At 36.2% G+C, this 17,135-nt stretch overlaps 1 protein-coding gene across 13 annotated transcripts in view; it reads left to right on the forward strand.

Moving 5' to 3' along the window:
* Positions 1-16,856, forward strand: part of LOC115209283 (tumor protein D52) — a 149,542-nt gene extending 132,686 nt beyond the window's left edge. For 10 of the 13 annotated variants that reach the window (XM_036501099.1, XM_036501102.1, XM_036501100.1 and 7 more), the window contains 5 exons: positions 322-423; positions 1,631-1,691; positions 6,086-6,121; positions 11,550-11,591; positions 15,948-16,856. In XM_036501099.1, coding sequence (XP_036356992.1) covers positions 322-423; positions 1,631-1,691; positions 6,086-6,121; positions 11,550-11,591; positions 15,948-16,070 — 364 coding nt within the window. In that variant the 3' untranslated portion in view covers positions 16,071-16,856. The remainder of the gene's footprint in view (positions 1-321; positions 424-1,630; positions 1,692-6,085; positions 6,122-11,549; positions 11,592-15,947) is intronic. The other 3 variants (XM_029777598.2, XM_029777599.2, XM_029777604.2) reach the window with 3 other exon arrangements.
* Positions 16,857-17,135: the final 279 nt, after the last annotated feature.

A 17,135-nucleotide genomic window follows, 5' to 3' on the forward strand; every position in this document is an offset into this window, starting at 1 on the left:
AACTACTTTTGTTACTCTGACAACTTCAACAATGTATATTTTCTTAATGCATCTTTGGCATTCAGGTTTGTATTCTCAGAAAGCAAAGGAATTTATTTTGTGCTTGTGTCACTTTAATTTTCTTCTAAATAATACATCCAATTTCAGTAACTACTTAATCACAATATACATAATGATTTCTCCTGAAATAATTATTATTATTTTTTTTTTTCATTTCTTTAAAGCATGTTTTCATGTCTGCTAGTTTGTTGCATCAAGTCATTTTATGAATTATTTTCTTCATTTTGGTATATATAAATATGTTGGGGTTTTTTTCTATAGATACCAGAAGACATCTGCTGCTATGAAGACTGCTTCTGAGAAAACTACATCTGCCATTTCAGTCCTTGGTGCTTCAGTAAGCAAAAAATTTGATGAAATGAGGTAACATTTGTTTCTACAATACATAACAATTATTAAAAAGTATCCACATATACAATGAATTGTATCGTACACCAGTTTCTAAATTGTTTTGCTAAGAATAGAAACAAGAATTAAATGTTCTGTTGTCTATGCTGGATAATATAATAGAATAAATGTTTAACAGACAGACATTAAATGATGATGATGTTGGATATGTTATATATACACAATGTGTAATAGAAGATTATAAAAAATATTGTTTGTGTATGATGTTTGCATACGATGCACATTTCATGTTTTTTTCAGATTTATGCTTGTGTGTGAAGAAACTGAAAGAGAAAAATATGTATCACTTTCTTCAGATTATAATGTTTTAAATTTCATTATGACAAGGGCAGATAGTTTAATCTTTTGTACTAATATTTAATGAGATATTAAGTCCTTTCACATATCTAAGGACTAGTCCTTAACTCTGGTTTCTGTACTACTAAATAATAAGAGCCAAACCTACTCCAAGAAAGGACACCAATTCATATTAAATAAATTTCTCGCAAATGCTGGTCCATTTTTCAAAAAAGGTAGGCAAATTGAAGCTCATACTCAAAATATCCTGTTGTGAGTCATTGAAAATATCTGCAATGGATTTGAAATTTTACCTCTACTAAAATATATGAACCTTAATAACACCAAACATTGATAGCATTTGTTAATAGTATTTCAGCTTATTGTTTTATCACTCTAAGCTAGTAACTTGGATTAATGTTTATTAACTTACCAGCTAAAGAATCAATTTGAATCTTGTCATCAGTGTTACTCTTTAATGAACTTGCTGTAAGTAAGTATAGCTTGCTACTGAAAGGACTTGTTTCCTTGTGTTGTAGTGCTTATTCAAATCTAGCCCCATCCCATAAGTTCCATCATGTTGTTTGACACACTATATGACTACAAACACCATCTTATATAACCGAAAATAAAAAAAATTGTTATCTTGTAAAAACTGGTTGAGCACCATTGCACACTCTGTAAAGTGGTTGGCATTAGGAAGGGCATCCAGCCAAAGAAACCATGCTAAATCAGATTGGAGTTTAGTGCAGCACCCTGGCTTGCCAGCTCTGGTCAAATCATCCACCCCATGCCAGCATGGACAATAGTCGTTAAATAATAATGATCAGTTGTTGTTTTTGTCTGTTTGAACTGCTGTATTTCCTGTTGAATTTTCTTATTTCAGAAATTCTCAGACATTCAAGACAGTGGAAGAACGAGTGGAGAATGCTTACACTAATGTAAAGGTGAGTCCTACTTGCTAGTTAGCACTTTCTGATTTTTTTTTCTTTTTAGTCTGAATTAGGTTAAACTTTATTTAAAACAAAGGAAATAAAGAAAATATATTAAACAAAAATACCAAAAATATACAGATGAATTTTTATTATTTACATTAAAACTTTCACAAATCTACAGCTAGAGGCAGCACCTACATTTTCTACATATTACTGTTTCATCTGTAATGGTGATTACATACATATAAATGATAACTCTTTTCATGATAACTCTTTCTCTTTTTTCTAATCTCACACTCCTTTTCATGTGGTTTATATACATAAGGTTAAAGAATTTTATTTAAGAAAGAAAGATTAGAACTCATCCTTTTTCAGTTTGGTTTAACCTCACATCTTTTTCAACATTCAAACAGAGGACATAATTAGACTGAAGTGATTTGGTTGTTTATGGACATTTGGGTGCTGCCTGCTATTCTTGACTTGGTCAACTTTAACCCTTTAGCATTCAGATTAGGTAAGGTAATCGAGGTAGTCAGAATAAGTGACAGAGTAATTAAAATTAGATTAGTTCTTCACCATAGGACAGCTACCATCATCTCGGCATATGCCCCTCAACCAGGGCTACCGGAAGGACAAAAAGACCAATTCTATGACACCCTATTGCGGACTACCTCATTGACAAATGACAGTGACCTTCTCTTCGTGGCAGGTGATTTCAATGGACATGTTGGACGACATGTCAGGGGCTTCCATGGCATCCATGGAGGCCACGGTTTTGGCTCTCGAAATGAGGAGGGAACCAGGCTGCTGGAGTTCTGCGATGCAAATGACCTTATGGTCTGCAATACCCACTTCAGGAAACCCACCTCTCACCTAGTCACCTACCGTTCTGGCAGACACACCAGCCAGATTGACTACATCCTTGCCAGAAAAAGGGAAAGAGGGCTGATTATAAATGCCAAAACCTTCCCAGGCGAAGAATGTACTCCCCAACATAGATTAGTAGTTAGCGACTTCAGGATCAGAGCTAAATGGTCGCCCAGAAGAAGACCAGCTTGGAGGAGAAGGGTCTGGAAGCTTAAAGATCCTGCAAATGCACAGAGATTTAGAGACATACTACTCGAAGCCTCTGACGAAATAGAAGGGGATATAGCTTCACTTAATGTGGAAGACAACTGGAGATTCCTACGGGACAATCTGCTGACAGCCACTGACCAGATCTGTGGATGGAGCAAAGTACCATCTCGACCCAGAGTAACATGGTGGTGGAACACGGTGGTTGACGGGGCTATTAGACAAAAGAGACAGGCTTGGAAGGACTGGAAGAACGGTGGTAGCAGGGAATTGTATCAGACAGCCAAAAGGGAAGCTAGGAGACAGGTTTATATAGCCAGAGGGGAAGCGGATAAGAAAAAATTTGCCAATGTTCTGAGCCGTGAGGATGAAAGACTTGAGGTATTTCGTGTTGCAAGACAGTGTGTGAGAGAGAATCGTGATGTGGTAGGAGAGAAGTGTGTTCGCATGGATGATGGTTCACTTGCGCTAAATGAGGATGCAAAGAGAGAGGTTTGGAGATGCCACTATGAAAGTTTGCTGAATAAAGAAAATGAATGGGATAAAGAGAGTCTGCCAAATGTTGACCCAACAGAGGGACCAGCTATCCGAGTTGATAGTTCCGTAGTAGCTAAGGCAGTTAGGAGCATGAAGACAGGGAAAGCCCCAGGCCCATCAGGAATTACTGCAGAGATGCTCAAAATATCTGGCAGTGTCGGCTATAACCTAGTCACCCGTATAGTCAACCAGGTGATACACGAAGGAGTCATACCCAATGACTGGTGTAGCAGCATACTAGTCAACTGCTACAAAGGTAAAGGTGATGCCCTGGATACAAATAATTACAGAGGTATCAAGCTGTTGGATCAGGTAATGAAGGTTACGGAGAGGGTCTTAGCCCAACTAATTAGAGAGAGAGTTAGTTTAGATGAGATGCAGTTTGGGTTTGTCCCAGGGAAAAGCACCACTGATGCTATATTCCTGGTAAGGCAGCTGCAGGAGAAATACCTAGCCAAGGATAAGCCCCTGTACCTGGCTTTTGTTGACATGGAGAAAGCCTTTGATAGGGTCCCCCGATCCCTCATCTGGTGGTCAATGAGGAAACTAGGGATAGATGAATGGCTGGTGAGGGCTGTGCAAGCCATGTACAGAGATGCCGTAAGTAAGGTTAGAGTTGGCAACATGTACACAGAAGAATTCAAAGTAGAGGTTGGGGTCCACCAGGGTTCAGTACTCAGCCCCCTCCTATTTATCATAGTCCTCCAGGCAATAACGGAGGAATTCAAGACCGGTTGCCCCTGGGAGCTCCTCTATGCTGACGACCTCGCTCTAATCGCTGAGTCACTATCAGAACTGGAGGAGAAGTTCCAGGTGTGGAAGGAGGGTTTAGAATCGAGGGGCCTTAGAGTCAACCTAGCTAAAACCAAAGTACTAATAAGTAGAAAGGTAGAAAACCCACAAATATCATCAGGAAGATGGCCCTGTTCGATCTGTAGAAAAGGTGTAGGTAGAAACTCTATAAGATGTACCCAGTGTAAGCTATGGACACATAAGAGGTGCAGCAATGTCAAAGGTAGGCTAACTGGGAAGATAGTTTTTGTATGTGGCAGGGCTCTGGAGCACTGACCTCCGAAAATCTGCAGAAAACAACTTCTGTCACTTTCGGGGGGAAAAACTAGAAGTAGTTGATAGTTTCCGCTATCTAGGTGACCAAGTCAGTAGTGGGGGTGGGTGCGCTGAAAGTGTAACTGCTAGAATAAGAATAGCCTGGGCAAAGTTTAGGGAGCTCTTACCTCTGCTGGTGACAAAAGGCCTCTCGCTCAGAGTAAAAGGCAGACTGTATGATGCATGTGTACGAACAGCTATGCTACATGGCAGTGAAACATGGGCCGTGACTGCTGAGGACATGCGTAAGCTCGTGAGGAACGATGCCAGTATGCTCCGATGGATGTGTAATGTCAGTGTACTTACTCGACAGAGCGTTAGTACCTTGAGAGAAATGTTGTACCTAAGAAGCATCAGTTGTTGTGTGCAAGAGAGACGATTGCGCTGGTATGGTCATGTGGCGAGAATGGATGAAGAGAGGTGTGTGAGAAAGTGCCAATCCCTAGCAGTTGAGGGAACCCGTGGAAGAGGTAGACCCAGGAAAACCTGGGACGAGGTGGTGAAGCACGACCTTCGGACGTTAGGTCTCACCATGGAAATGACTAGAGACCGAGACCTATGGAAGTATGCTGTGCGTGAGAAGACCCGGCAAGACTAGTGAAGCCATAATCCGTGGCCCCTACCTGGGACGTAGTCAGTCCACCTGTGCATACCTTCCTTCTTGTGACACTTGTGAAGACCTGTTGAGGCAAGTGAGAATCGAATCGAATCGTATCAAATCAAATCGAACCAAATCAAAATAGATGAACATCAATGGAATTTGTATCCTTGTGGCACATAAGAAAACCATCCGAACGTGACCGTAGCCAGTACCGCAATGACTGGCCTCCGTGCTGAGGGCACGTAACAAACACCATCCGAGCGTGGCCGTCCGCCAGCCTCGTCTAGCACCTGTGTCGGTGACACATAAGAAAACACCATCCGAGCGTGGCCGTCTGCCAGCCTTGTCTGGCACCTGTGTCGGTGGCACATAAAAAACACCATCCGAGCGTGGCCGTCTGCCAGCCTCGTCTGGCACCTGTGTCGGTGGCACATAAAAAAAAACACCATCCGAGCGTGGCCGTCTGCCAGCCTCGTCTGGCACCTGTGTCGGTGGCACATAAAATCACCCACTACACTCTCGGAGTGGTTGGCGTTAGGAAGGGCATCCAGCTGTAGAAACACTGCCACATCTGACTGGCCTGGTGCAGCCTTCGGGCTTCCCAGACCCCAGTTGAACCGTCCAACCCATGCTAGCATGGAAAGCGGACGTTAAACGATGATGATGATGATGATGATGATTACTCTTTCAAATGTAATACTTATTTCACTTTATTTTGATATAAACAGTCACATCATCGAAGTCTCAAAGTCTTGAGAATTATCTCATGACTTTGAGACTTCGATGATGTGACTGTTTATTTTTGAAATGACATTGTAGGATAGGTGTGAGAGGCTTGATCTGGCCAGTTTGTACATAAAACAGGTAAAATATTTGGGCCTGATGCGACCAGTTTAAATGCTAAAGGGTTAAAAATTTTTTTTTGTTTTTTGTTGTTTTTTTTTCTATTTCTATTTTCCTTGCTTGAGCTGCTTTTATTTGTTCAATGAAATTGCTTATCAAAATTAGAATTAAGCCTATTATTAGTGTATTTGTAAGTTTGTTTACTCTGTCCTGAAATTTTACTAACCATGCATATTCTGTTTAGACTTCAAAGTCAATTGAGAATTTAAAAGATAAATTGGTGAGTTCCAGCTGTTTGTAAAGTTGCTGTTGTTGTTGTGCTGTAGTAGTAACTGTTTAGATGTCACCAAACAGTATTTTGTCACTTCATACTGTTTTAGTTATTATATAATGCATGTTACTTTGCTTTGATTGTTGTAAATTTGAATTCTATGAATTCTATATTATTTCATCAGTGTTGGAGAGATAAAAGGTTAAGTAGACATATACAGAAGTTGAAATGTAGATTAATGAGCTCAAGATTAGATTTTTTTAACTTACAAATATCAATTCCACTTTTCTGATTCTGATAATGAGGTGATTTGTGAGTCACTAATGAGATATATCATCTGAATGCGTAATGATTTGATCATGCTTTGTGATTTCTTATGTAAATATAAGGCTTCAGGTTATTAAGCAAAAAGGGTGGAGTTTTGTGCTGTTGATGTCCTTCATTAAGAATGTATGTGAAGTGAAAACCAATTAAAACTGAGTAGACTTGGCTTTTACTAGGTTTTGAGATATACATTTCTTGGGGTTAAAAAAACTAAAAAGATAGTGATATTGTAATAAGATTTAACAAATTTAGTTGTTAAAACAGCATTCATTCAATGTAATTCAATGATCTGTAAATAAAGTGTTCAGACTTGTCAATAAGGAGTTTAAATTACTGACTGGACAATCTGTTGGTTTCTTCACTGTAAACTTATGAGTCTATCTCCTTTTCAATTGTATTGTGCTGTGCCTGTTCAGTAGTTGAAAAGTTAAAAAAACAGGGTAATAATAACTTGGTTGGTATTAGAGTGCTAAACTAAACAAAAAGTGACTAGATGTTTGCTGATACTCCTATAATCAAACTCTTTCACACATTAACAAAATAATCAACATTGACTTCCTTATGAAGGAATATTAAAATAAAAGCCAACATGATCTTTTCCTACTGAAAAATAGTTTTAATCATGGTACAAATAATTGTTTCTGCACAGTCACCTAACTACTGAACTGTCTTAAACACATTTTCATCTATTCTTTACTCTTGCCTATACTATGTTTAACTTTTCTTCTCATCCAGTGCAGTATCTTGCACTTACTTCTCATGTTCATTCTAGTTATTTCTCTTGTTTCTTTACATATTCTTTACTTCTCCCTGTAATATCTACACTTTTGTGTTTTATTGCGTTCTCAGTTTCAGTGCCCTACTTTCTTCACTCTTAGTTACACTTATTTTCTTCTTTTCGTGGCTGTATAGTGTGAAGTTTTCTTCCTAACCACATAGTTCCAGGTTCAGTCCCACTGTGTGGCACCTTTGGCAAGAGTCTTCTATAGCCTTGGGCCTACCGAAGCCTTGTGAGTGGATTTGGTAGATGGAAACTGAGAGAAGCCCATTGGGTGTGTTTTATGCCTGTGTTTGTTCTTTACCACTGCTCGACAACCAGTGCTGGGGTGTTTGTGGCCCCATAACTTTGGCAAAGGAAGTTAATAGAATAAGTACCAGGATTAAAAAGATGAAAATAAGTACTAGGGTCAATTCATTCCGCTAAATATTATTCAAGGCAGTGCCCCAGCATGGCTACAGTCTTATGACTAAACCAAGTAAAAAAAAAAAAAGATGAAAGAAATAACCTCTTAAACTTTGCTAAAGGCAACCTCTCAAGTAAAGCAGGTTATCCAAACTATAATCAGTACAGTGCAGTGTGCAAAGAAGTCTGGAAGATAATCTATCTGATGCAACATAGAAATATTTATCCTGTTCCATCACAAATACTGGTTCTAGGTGCTAAATATAAGAACACTGCCAAACAGTATAATTTCTACAGAGAACCATTTATTGCATTTTATTTTGATAGTGTATGCATGGTGTTTAAAGAGTTTTGTCAAACAGTCATAAATTGTGATTTGTGAAGTCAGCATGATGTGTAATTTGTCCAGGTTGAACTGAGACATACAACTTTGTATCCTACTTGCTAACACAAAAAAATAACTGTAGATGATAACAATATATTATTCATTACTTGGTTACATAATACTACTCACCTCCTTTACTTCAATATCTATTCACTTATTTGTTTTTACCTCAGTAAGTAAATATATAAGCTAATAGCATATTCTGCTATTGTAGAGTGCTAAATAAAATAGCGTTTGCCATATTATCTCAATTAAAAATATATAAACAAGCAATCAGTTAAGGAGCTTTGCTTATTACCTCTGTGCCATTTACTCAAATCCTTAGAATCTTCCTTCTGTGATACATGCCACATCACATGACTCAGCCACATATGGTTAGAATAATTATATTCCTATTAATTTTTATTATCCATACTGTCACAAAAAATATTTTTGATTTTGAGAAAAAGAAAACTTGGCATTACATGTTAAATATATTGTTGAATACCAGATACAAGTTAGTTTTAAGCCAATTTGTAAATTTTACAAATTAGAATTTTGCAATTACTTGAGTAATAAGTGAAATTTTACAATTTCTTTTTTTGTAGTTCAAAAAATTTATAATGGTCCTTTGCTCTTGAAATAAAATTATATTATTTATCACAAGTTGCTTGACCTTTCATAATCAGAGCTATTTATTAACAGGTATTAGTCTTCTCTTAACTGGGAATGAAAAAATATCAGCCTTAGATTTAAAAGTTTATTTTGTGGCGAGACATTTGAAAAATTTACTTGGTGATACTTTTTTTAACTTATATGGTCCTTTGTGTTGATAAATATTTGGTTGAAACAAAGTTAAATTGTTTAATGTAAAGAGTTATGATACTGAAATATAATGCATAGACTGAGCAAAGAATATATAAAACAAAAGTAGTATAAATAAAGAGTAGTACTAAAAAATAACAGACCAGAAAAACCTAAAGTATTATAACTTAAAGGAGGTGCATAGCTTAGTGATTAGGGTGTTGGACTCCTGATTGTAAGACTGTGGTTTCAATTCCTAGAATGAACAATGCATTATGTTCTTGTACAAAACCTTTTATTTCACATTGCTCCAGTCCTCTAAGCTGATGAAAATGAGTAATCCTGCAATGGACTGGTGTCCCTCAGGAAACTGGCCTTGTGCTCCTTACAGCGTAATATGGACTAACCATAACCATTATAACTTAGATAGTGTTAATTTTAATTGAATATCTTTTGTCAATCATGAATTTTATACCTGTGAGGTGTAGGCAAAAATCTTATTGGCAGCTTGAGATACTTTCAGTTTTATGAGTTCTGCTGTCTTATTTTTTTAATGTAATTCTAGGTTTATGAGCTGGAGGATTGGGATAAAAATAAATTTAATATAAAGAAATCAAGAAGTTAGGGAAGAATCAATAGTAACATTTTTAGAGCAGTTCAACAACTACATACCAGAACATATGAGTTACACAAAGCTTATTGCAGCCCTGCTCTAGTTAATCAATATACCTCAGATAGAGGTGTTGAAGGTGATGCTTAGCAATTTTGTCTTTTATGAGTTGTGCATTTATGTTATTGAGTATGTCTAACATTGGTGTTACTAAGAGAAGGAATAGTGTATTTGACAGATATTACATTTAAGTTATGTAAGTGGTTAATAAAAGACTTTTAGTTGTGTATGTGAATGGAGATGGTGTTAACTCTGATGTCATCTGTATATGAAAGGTTATGTGGGATGGGGAGGGGCATGTAAGAAGGTTGTGTAGGTATGAGTTAAAAAGTGGAAGTGAGAATAGATATTTGTATTCCATTTATTACTGATTGTACATGTGTTGTAATTTACGTAGGCTTGTCAACCTGAGAAATACTTCAACAATCAGTGTTTGTGTTATTCTTTAAGGGGGTGTTAGTATTTTACATATTACTAGATTGCTTGCCCCACAAAAATTTGAAGCTTAATTTGTCTAAACAAGCCACTCCCTACTGTCACAAAATGTAAAATCTAAAGCTTTTTTTTTGTAGCCATGGTCAATCAGTAAGAAGGCCAAAATTGCATATAGCGAGATACTTTAAACAATCTTTCTAATGTACCATCTTTTAATACAAATCAAGAAAAAAAAAAAGGTTTCATAAGGAATTTATAGAAGCAATTACTAAGATAAATGGGTTTTTTTTTTGTTATTTTGTCCTTATTTACTCAATCTATCTGTTCATTCTGCAAGATTGTTGTAACTAATCTTTTGCCTGTTATTTCTAATAACAAGACACAAAATTCACTATTAAAATGCTTTTATGTTGTATCATTTTTGTGTGTGTGTGTGTGTTCTGTGTTTGTTTGCTTACATATTAATGCATGAAATTATGTTGTTTTATATAATTCTTTTCTACGATACTGCCATCTCTGTTCTTGTTCTACAATACTGTCATCTCTACTCTTTTGATTTACGATGCCTTGCTAGCAAAAGGGTCAGCAGTTTACATCCATCATGCTGCGCCAATATCAAAAACATTTAACTTTTTGTAGCCCAGTCCAAAGTCAGTTTCTTTATTTAATTAATCAATTTGAGTAGAGGAACAATGCATATGACTATGGCAATGCTCAACCTGTTAATAGCTACAATGACTATTATATTAGCTTGAATGTTGGACTCGGATCTTTGTTCCCTTTGCTAGAACCTTGTAAAAAGCTAGTGTTAACACACAGCTGCCTTGTGTTGTGAAAGCTGAAATAAATCCAGCATATTTTATCTGCCATGCAGAGACCCTCATCATACACAAATGTCTGTGTAAAAGATCTTGTATAAACTGAGTTCAAGCAACAGGATCCTCTTGCAACACTGTAATTCGTTATTGGTCCATACTTATCTGTAGTCTCTCTGAAGTTCATTCCCCACCTTGTTTGTATTTCAATGAATTTTGATGTTGCAGAAGAAAATTAAACAGTTTTACTCCATGGCCCTTCTTATTTCCAGCAGTCACCACTTCAATATCGGTGTACATGCCTGTTTGCTTTTCTATATCTACCTCTACATATTAAATTGAAATTTTAATTATTATATGCTTTGCAACAGGTGTTTCCTACCCTTTTCCTTGTTTAAAGACTTATAATACTCACATACACACACTCTTATGTTTCTAAACGTTTTACACTGATAAAATATGCATTTCTGCACTCATTTAATTACTGCAGCTGCATAGATGATGGAGGGGCAGTGCTAGAGAGCTGATGGGTGATGGAAAAGACTTGAGGAGGAAATTGTGTGAAGGCTTCAGTTTCGCTGAAATGTACATATCTTAAGTATTGCATATCACCAGACATCCTGGTCCTTAGTTATCTTTTCTATGAGGTTCAAGGTCCTGAGATCAGCCTTCACTACTTTATCTTATGTCTTCATGGACCTCTCTCTTCCACAAGCTTCATCAAAGCTGTGGCATCCAGCCTTAGCTACTCTTAATTTTCCAATTTCATTGTGAAACATGGAAACAGGAAACTTTTAAAATCTCATATAGAATTGTTTTAAATTATGTGATTCCATCTTCAGGGTGCCACTGAGGTGAAGTCATCAGAAGAGATTTCAGCAAGTGTGAGTGAAATATTTTTTTAAAAAATGAAACCTTTTTAAAATAGCTTTATACCACACTTGTTTTCTATTAGATGTGTTACTACACCTTTTTCTGCTTCTCCTTTCTCAGCTGGTTCTGTTCAATAAAATAAGAACCAGTCAGTATATTAAGTCAATATAATTGACAGTTTCCTCCTGCACGAGTTCCTAGCCTTGTGCCTACATACTCACACATCCTCATTTTATATATTAATCAATATGTTTGATAATGAGATTTTAGTACAACTTACCTTTCTATTTAATATGTAGACAGAAACTTTAATCTGTCAATTCTGTCTTCTTATACTATTTTACATCCATATTTCCAAGTTAGCATGACTAAAATACCTTTTGTAATCTTGCTTACTATTAGGGTTTTTTTTTTTTTAGTCTTCCTATCTCTCTCCCTTTGACATTAAAATAGAAATAAAGCCAGTTTATCAGCCAACCAGACTGATACAAACAGAGGTTTGAGCCATTGCCAAGGGATACTATATAATTATTATAGTAGTAGGAAGAATCAAACTTCAAATGACATAGTCTACAACCTTAACCTCACTGCTACTATCCTTTTTAATCCACATATAATTTCTTTATAGAATACCTCATGTAATATTTTTCATTAAATAAAAAAAAATGCTTACATTGCTTATGTACAAGAAAGTTTAAACAGTGCTATTTTTATATGTTGCTTTTTCTATTCCAGATGTCAGAAAATTATTACAGTTGTCATATTGGCATTCACTTTGTGCTAGTCTTTTTATATATCTCTTTACATTTGTTAATTAAACAGTATTTTTTTGTCCTCCTCGGAAGTGTGTGTTTATGTTCATATTCATGAAGGTGATTGTGCTTATATTCATTGTGTAAATGTGTTTGGAAATATTGAAAACTGAAATAGCTTCTTTCTTTTTTAATATTTAATCAGCAGATATCATGAGAAATACCTCATGATTATGATGAAAATAAACAAACTTATTGTGTGATTTAATTATTACTCACATTCTATTGTTCTGTTTTCTAACAGAATTATATGTTTTCTAACGGAGTCAATGGCTTGGTGATAATGGAATTGTCTGCATGGCATGAATTTCTTGTCATTACAATGACCATCTAATCTCTGATAAATAACAACATTATTTGTACTCCAAAAAAGCTCCAAGCAACATGTGGTTGCTTGGCTTGGTAAAATTAACAGCCAAATTTCCCTCAAGTTAACTTTATCAATGTAAAAAAAAAAAAGGACACATTGGATAATGTAGGCATATATACACTATGCCTGAGAGAAAAAAAAAGGTTTATATTGGCTGGAACATTCTTGAAGATCTGTCACCCCAATCAGGACTGAACTAGAGCTAAGCAATACACAAATACACACATATTTGCAATCACAACATGTACAGTAATACTCTATACATTTCTTTCATTAGTACTTACATACTTATCATCATCATCATTATCATCATTTAATGTCCACTGTTCCATGCTTGTGTATGTTGGATGGAATTTTTAGGCAGATTTTCTACAACCAGATGCCCCTATCACCAACCTTCACCTGTTTGCAAGTAAGGTAATATTCCCCCAGACCAGACATGTTTTCACAGAAGATTGGAAACAAAGACACTGATTGCATGACTTTCATTTACAACTATCATGTAAAGTCAAGACAAGGAGACAATAATATGCATGCACGTGTGCACGCACACACATATACTATGGTTTTTGTTTTTCATTTTCTCTCTACCAAATCCACTCACAAGGCTTTGCCAACCTCAAACTATAGTAGAAGACACTTGCCCAAGGTGCCACACAATGGGACTGAACTTGAGACCATGTGGTTGGGAAGTAAACTTCTCACCACATAGCTATGCCTCTGCATTATAGTTTATATAAAAGCAATAGGTTGTGTTGATATATTGTTAGATTACTAGTTAATGAGACTCAAGTTCAGATTTATTATAAGTGTTTTGTTATGTGTTAGGACAGCATAGTTAATTCTACAGAACTCAGTTCACATAACCAGAAGAAATAAGTGCCAATTCGCTGGATATGTTAACTGTGACAAACCAACATTGTCACCAAAACAGATTTATCTCTCTTCTATCCACTTCCATTCAATGAGCATGGGTTGTGGAGCACAGCATGGCAACAAGGCCACACTTCAGTCTTTGGCAGACCACTATGAGTGTATAGTCTCTGATTCCAAGCAGATGTGTGCAGTTTTTCAACGGCACTTTGCCAGATTGTTCACAAGAAGTGATAAAATGGAAATGATGGACTTCAATCTTATCTCGGTGACCTGCTGTTGCTATTGGTTAAACATGCAGATTAGTCTGTAAAAAAGAAAAATTCAGCTGTTGAAGTAACAGACATGTTGAACAACTGTATGATGGATAAATTGCCAAACTGGACAGTCTGTTGTATGCACTTTATTATTACATGTCTGACTTCTTTGTTGTCTTGGCAGCTGTCTATTGCAATTGGTAGTAGATTGGAAGCATTCCAAATTTTGTGAACTGGTGATGCTGCTGAAGAAGAATCTGAACAAGAGAGAATAGTTGATAACTTTAAACCCATAACTCTGCTCATCATAAAGTAAAAGATTTTAGTTTAAGATGTTTGTCAATAACAGTTTCAGTCAGAGATGCAGACTTGTGTGACCCCCAGTAGATCAAACTACAATAATTTGTACTTCATGAAATAGAATATAATGTTAGTCAGCAGCAGATCTGACTTTGGTAAGTTTCTAATCAATTTAGATTAGTGTGAAGCAGATGATAGGATCAACCTTCCTACCTGGCAGTTTTCCTAAGCATAGATGGTTTGGATCTCATCTACAGAGGCTGAATCTACAATGTGCAGTGTCATCTGTTCTGTTGTCAAATTTAAGTAGTCACCTACCAGAAGTGTTTCATATCACATGCGCATTTTGCCAAGGCTGCCTTCTCTCATCCCTTCAGTATATTTTACGTCCAGTGCCAAAGTATGTTAAAGATATTGAGGGCAACCTGCTTGAACTGGGATATGAAAGACCCATTTTTGGATAGATGGGAATTGAGATGGTCAGTACCTTTAGACATCATGGTGCTGACACTGGGTATCGCCGTGGTCAGTACCATTGTGGAGGAGCAGTATGAGGCATTGGGAACATGCATTACCCAGGGCAAGTTGATGGGTTTGCAATCTGGTATATGAAGAAAGGAAAAAACTTCTGTTACTGGACCAAAAGTCTGGTTGAAGACCTTAAAATGGCAGTGCTTTACTTGTTGAACATAAATTCTACAAGCATAGCCATCTTAAAACCACCAGCAACTGTGCTTGTCTGAGATACATATAGAGTGGAAAGACTATCTGGCACACATTCACTCGGTGTTTATGCATTGCTGATTTGTGGGTTATGTTGAACAGCTGTTATCACCTGTAGGACTCATCTATCAACTGAGTCTACCATGAAAATCAACCCCTCATCTTCCTTTGGCAGGAGGGGTCGTGTTCCTTGGCCGCATTTCTATGGCAAAGGGAGTTGTGTGATGGGATATGGTTGGAAGAGCTTTTCTTCTCAGACGAAACCCTAATCAACTTCAAGTAGCACATGAAGGGAAAGGTAAGAGCAGAAAGGGAGGTTGTATGAAAGGTCCATGAGAGTGACAAAATTACTATAACCAAATGGACCCACACTAACTCTTCCACCTTGTATGTAGTTTCATAAGAACTGAAAGAAAGCACTTGTTTTAATCTGTCAAGGTAATCCCAAGTTGCATGTGAGGTGCCTTAAATTACCCTGAGAGTGTAAAAGCACCCATTACACTCTTGGAGTGGTTGGCATTAGGAAGGGCATCCAGCCATAGAAAACCATGCCGAATTAGACTGGAGTCTGGTGCAACCTTCCAACATGCCAGCATGGACAACGGATGTTAAATGATGATGATGATGATGATTATGGTTCTCTGCCCACTCATATTTTGAGAATCTTTCTTGTTCCTATTATGTTAATCTGTACTGTTATTACTATTCCTTATTATTTGATTATTAATTAATTTTTTTTAAATGAAGTAAATATTCTACTGCTTCTTTTCTGTTATGTTACTTTGTATTTTACCTTTATATTATCCCTATCTTGGACTCTTGTGAACAATAAAAAGAATTGTTGTTGGACTACAGTTTGGTATTAAAATTAATTGTAACTTAGCTTTAAGATTTAATGACGTTATTTCATTCATAATAGGTGCAGGTACAGGTCTGTGGTAAGAAGCTTACTTCCCAACCACATGTTGAAATGTTGATGAGGATGATATATGTATATAATACAATCTTTCATTTTCCATTTTTCACTTTCAGTCTCGAGTGAAAGGTAGCAAATCCAACCAGAGCCTCAATGAAAGTTTCCAAGCATCCAGTGAACCAAGTACTCCACGATCAGAGGACAATCCTCCTCTGCCCGAAGAAAAGGTGCCCCTGTAGACATTGAACTTCAATAGCAGAGCTTTTTATTTCCATGAACATTTTACTTTTTCTTCCTCCTCTGTATTCCTATTACAGCTGGTTTTATTCCAGTCTATTTCTCAAAACTTTTCTTTTTCTTTTTGGTGGGACAATTGCTTCCAGTTCACTAACCAAGATGAAAGCTTTGGTTGTATCATGCAATATGACTGAAGATATGTTTAACAAAAAAATATTTTAAATAGTTTTAACTCCATCCCTAAAGAAAATCAAATTTAAAAAAGAACATGACATATTTCCCAATATTTCATTTAGCTAGTTTTAGTGATCATTAAAAAAAAAACATATAGATACATATAATAATACTACTACTAATAATAATAATTATAATTTTTTTTTTATCATTCTCCCATATAATCTCTTTAGCCTTTTCTTGTGACGGATTAACTTTTTAGCATATTTATGCTGATGAACATATCTTTCTTGGCAGTTTTGCAACACTGACCCTCTTTTCCTAGACTTAATGTCTTGGTATGATTGTAAATTGTCTGTTTATGTAGGGCTGTGTATAGCAAAAGGCATAAATAGTTGCCACTGGAGTTTACCTCTGGCTCCAAAACACTTTACTAACCATTGCTCTGTGCTAACACATTAAGTCAGCTTATTGATGAAGGATGAAGGATGAAACTTCAATTTAGATACTGTTGATGATGGTGATAATTTTCATGACAATGGTAATGAGTATTATGATAATGATGGGTGTTGATGAAAATGATGAAGGTGATGATAATAAATGGTAGAAAATGATTTCACTTGTTTGTTTAATATGTTCCTTTTTATTTACTGTCTTGAATATCTTCAAACAATTTTATGTGCGTATGTGTATTTGTACACATATATTTAATGTTTCTGACATAATGACAGCATTTATAGATTGTGTGCAGTTAATATTAGTCAAAGATTTAATAGAAAAAGGTACTGAATGTTTTATAAATGAATAGAGCTATCATTTAAAAAAAAAGCATTCATCAATTACTAAGTTCAACATTTTTTAATGGAACATGCTCTGTTTGTGTTATATCCTTA

This window comes from Octopus sinensis, linkage group LG3, assembly GCF_006345805.1.
Source record: "Octopus sinensis linkage group LG3, ASM634580v1, whole genome shotgun sequence".
NCBI classification, from domain to species: Eukaryota; Metazoa; Mollusca; class Cephalopoda; order Octopoda; family Octopodidae; genus Octopus; species Octopus sinensis.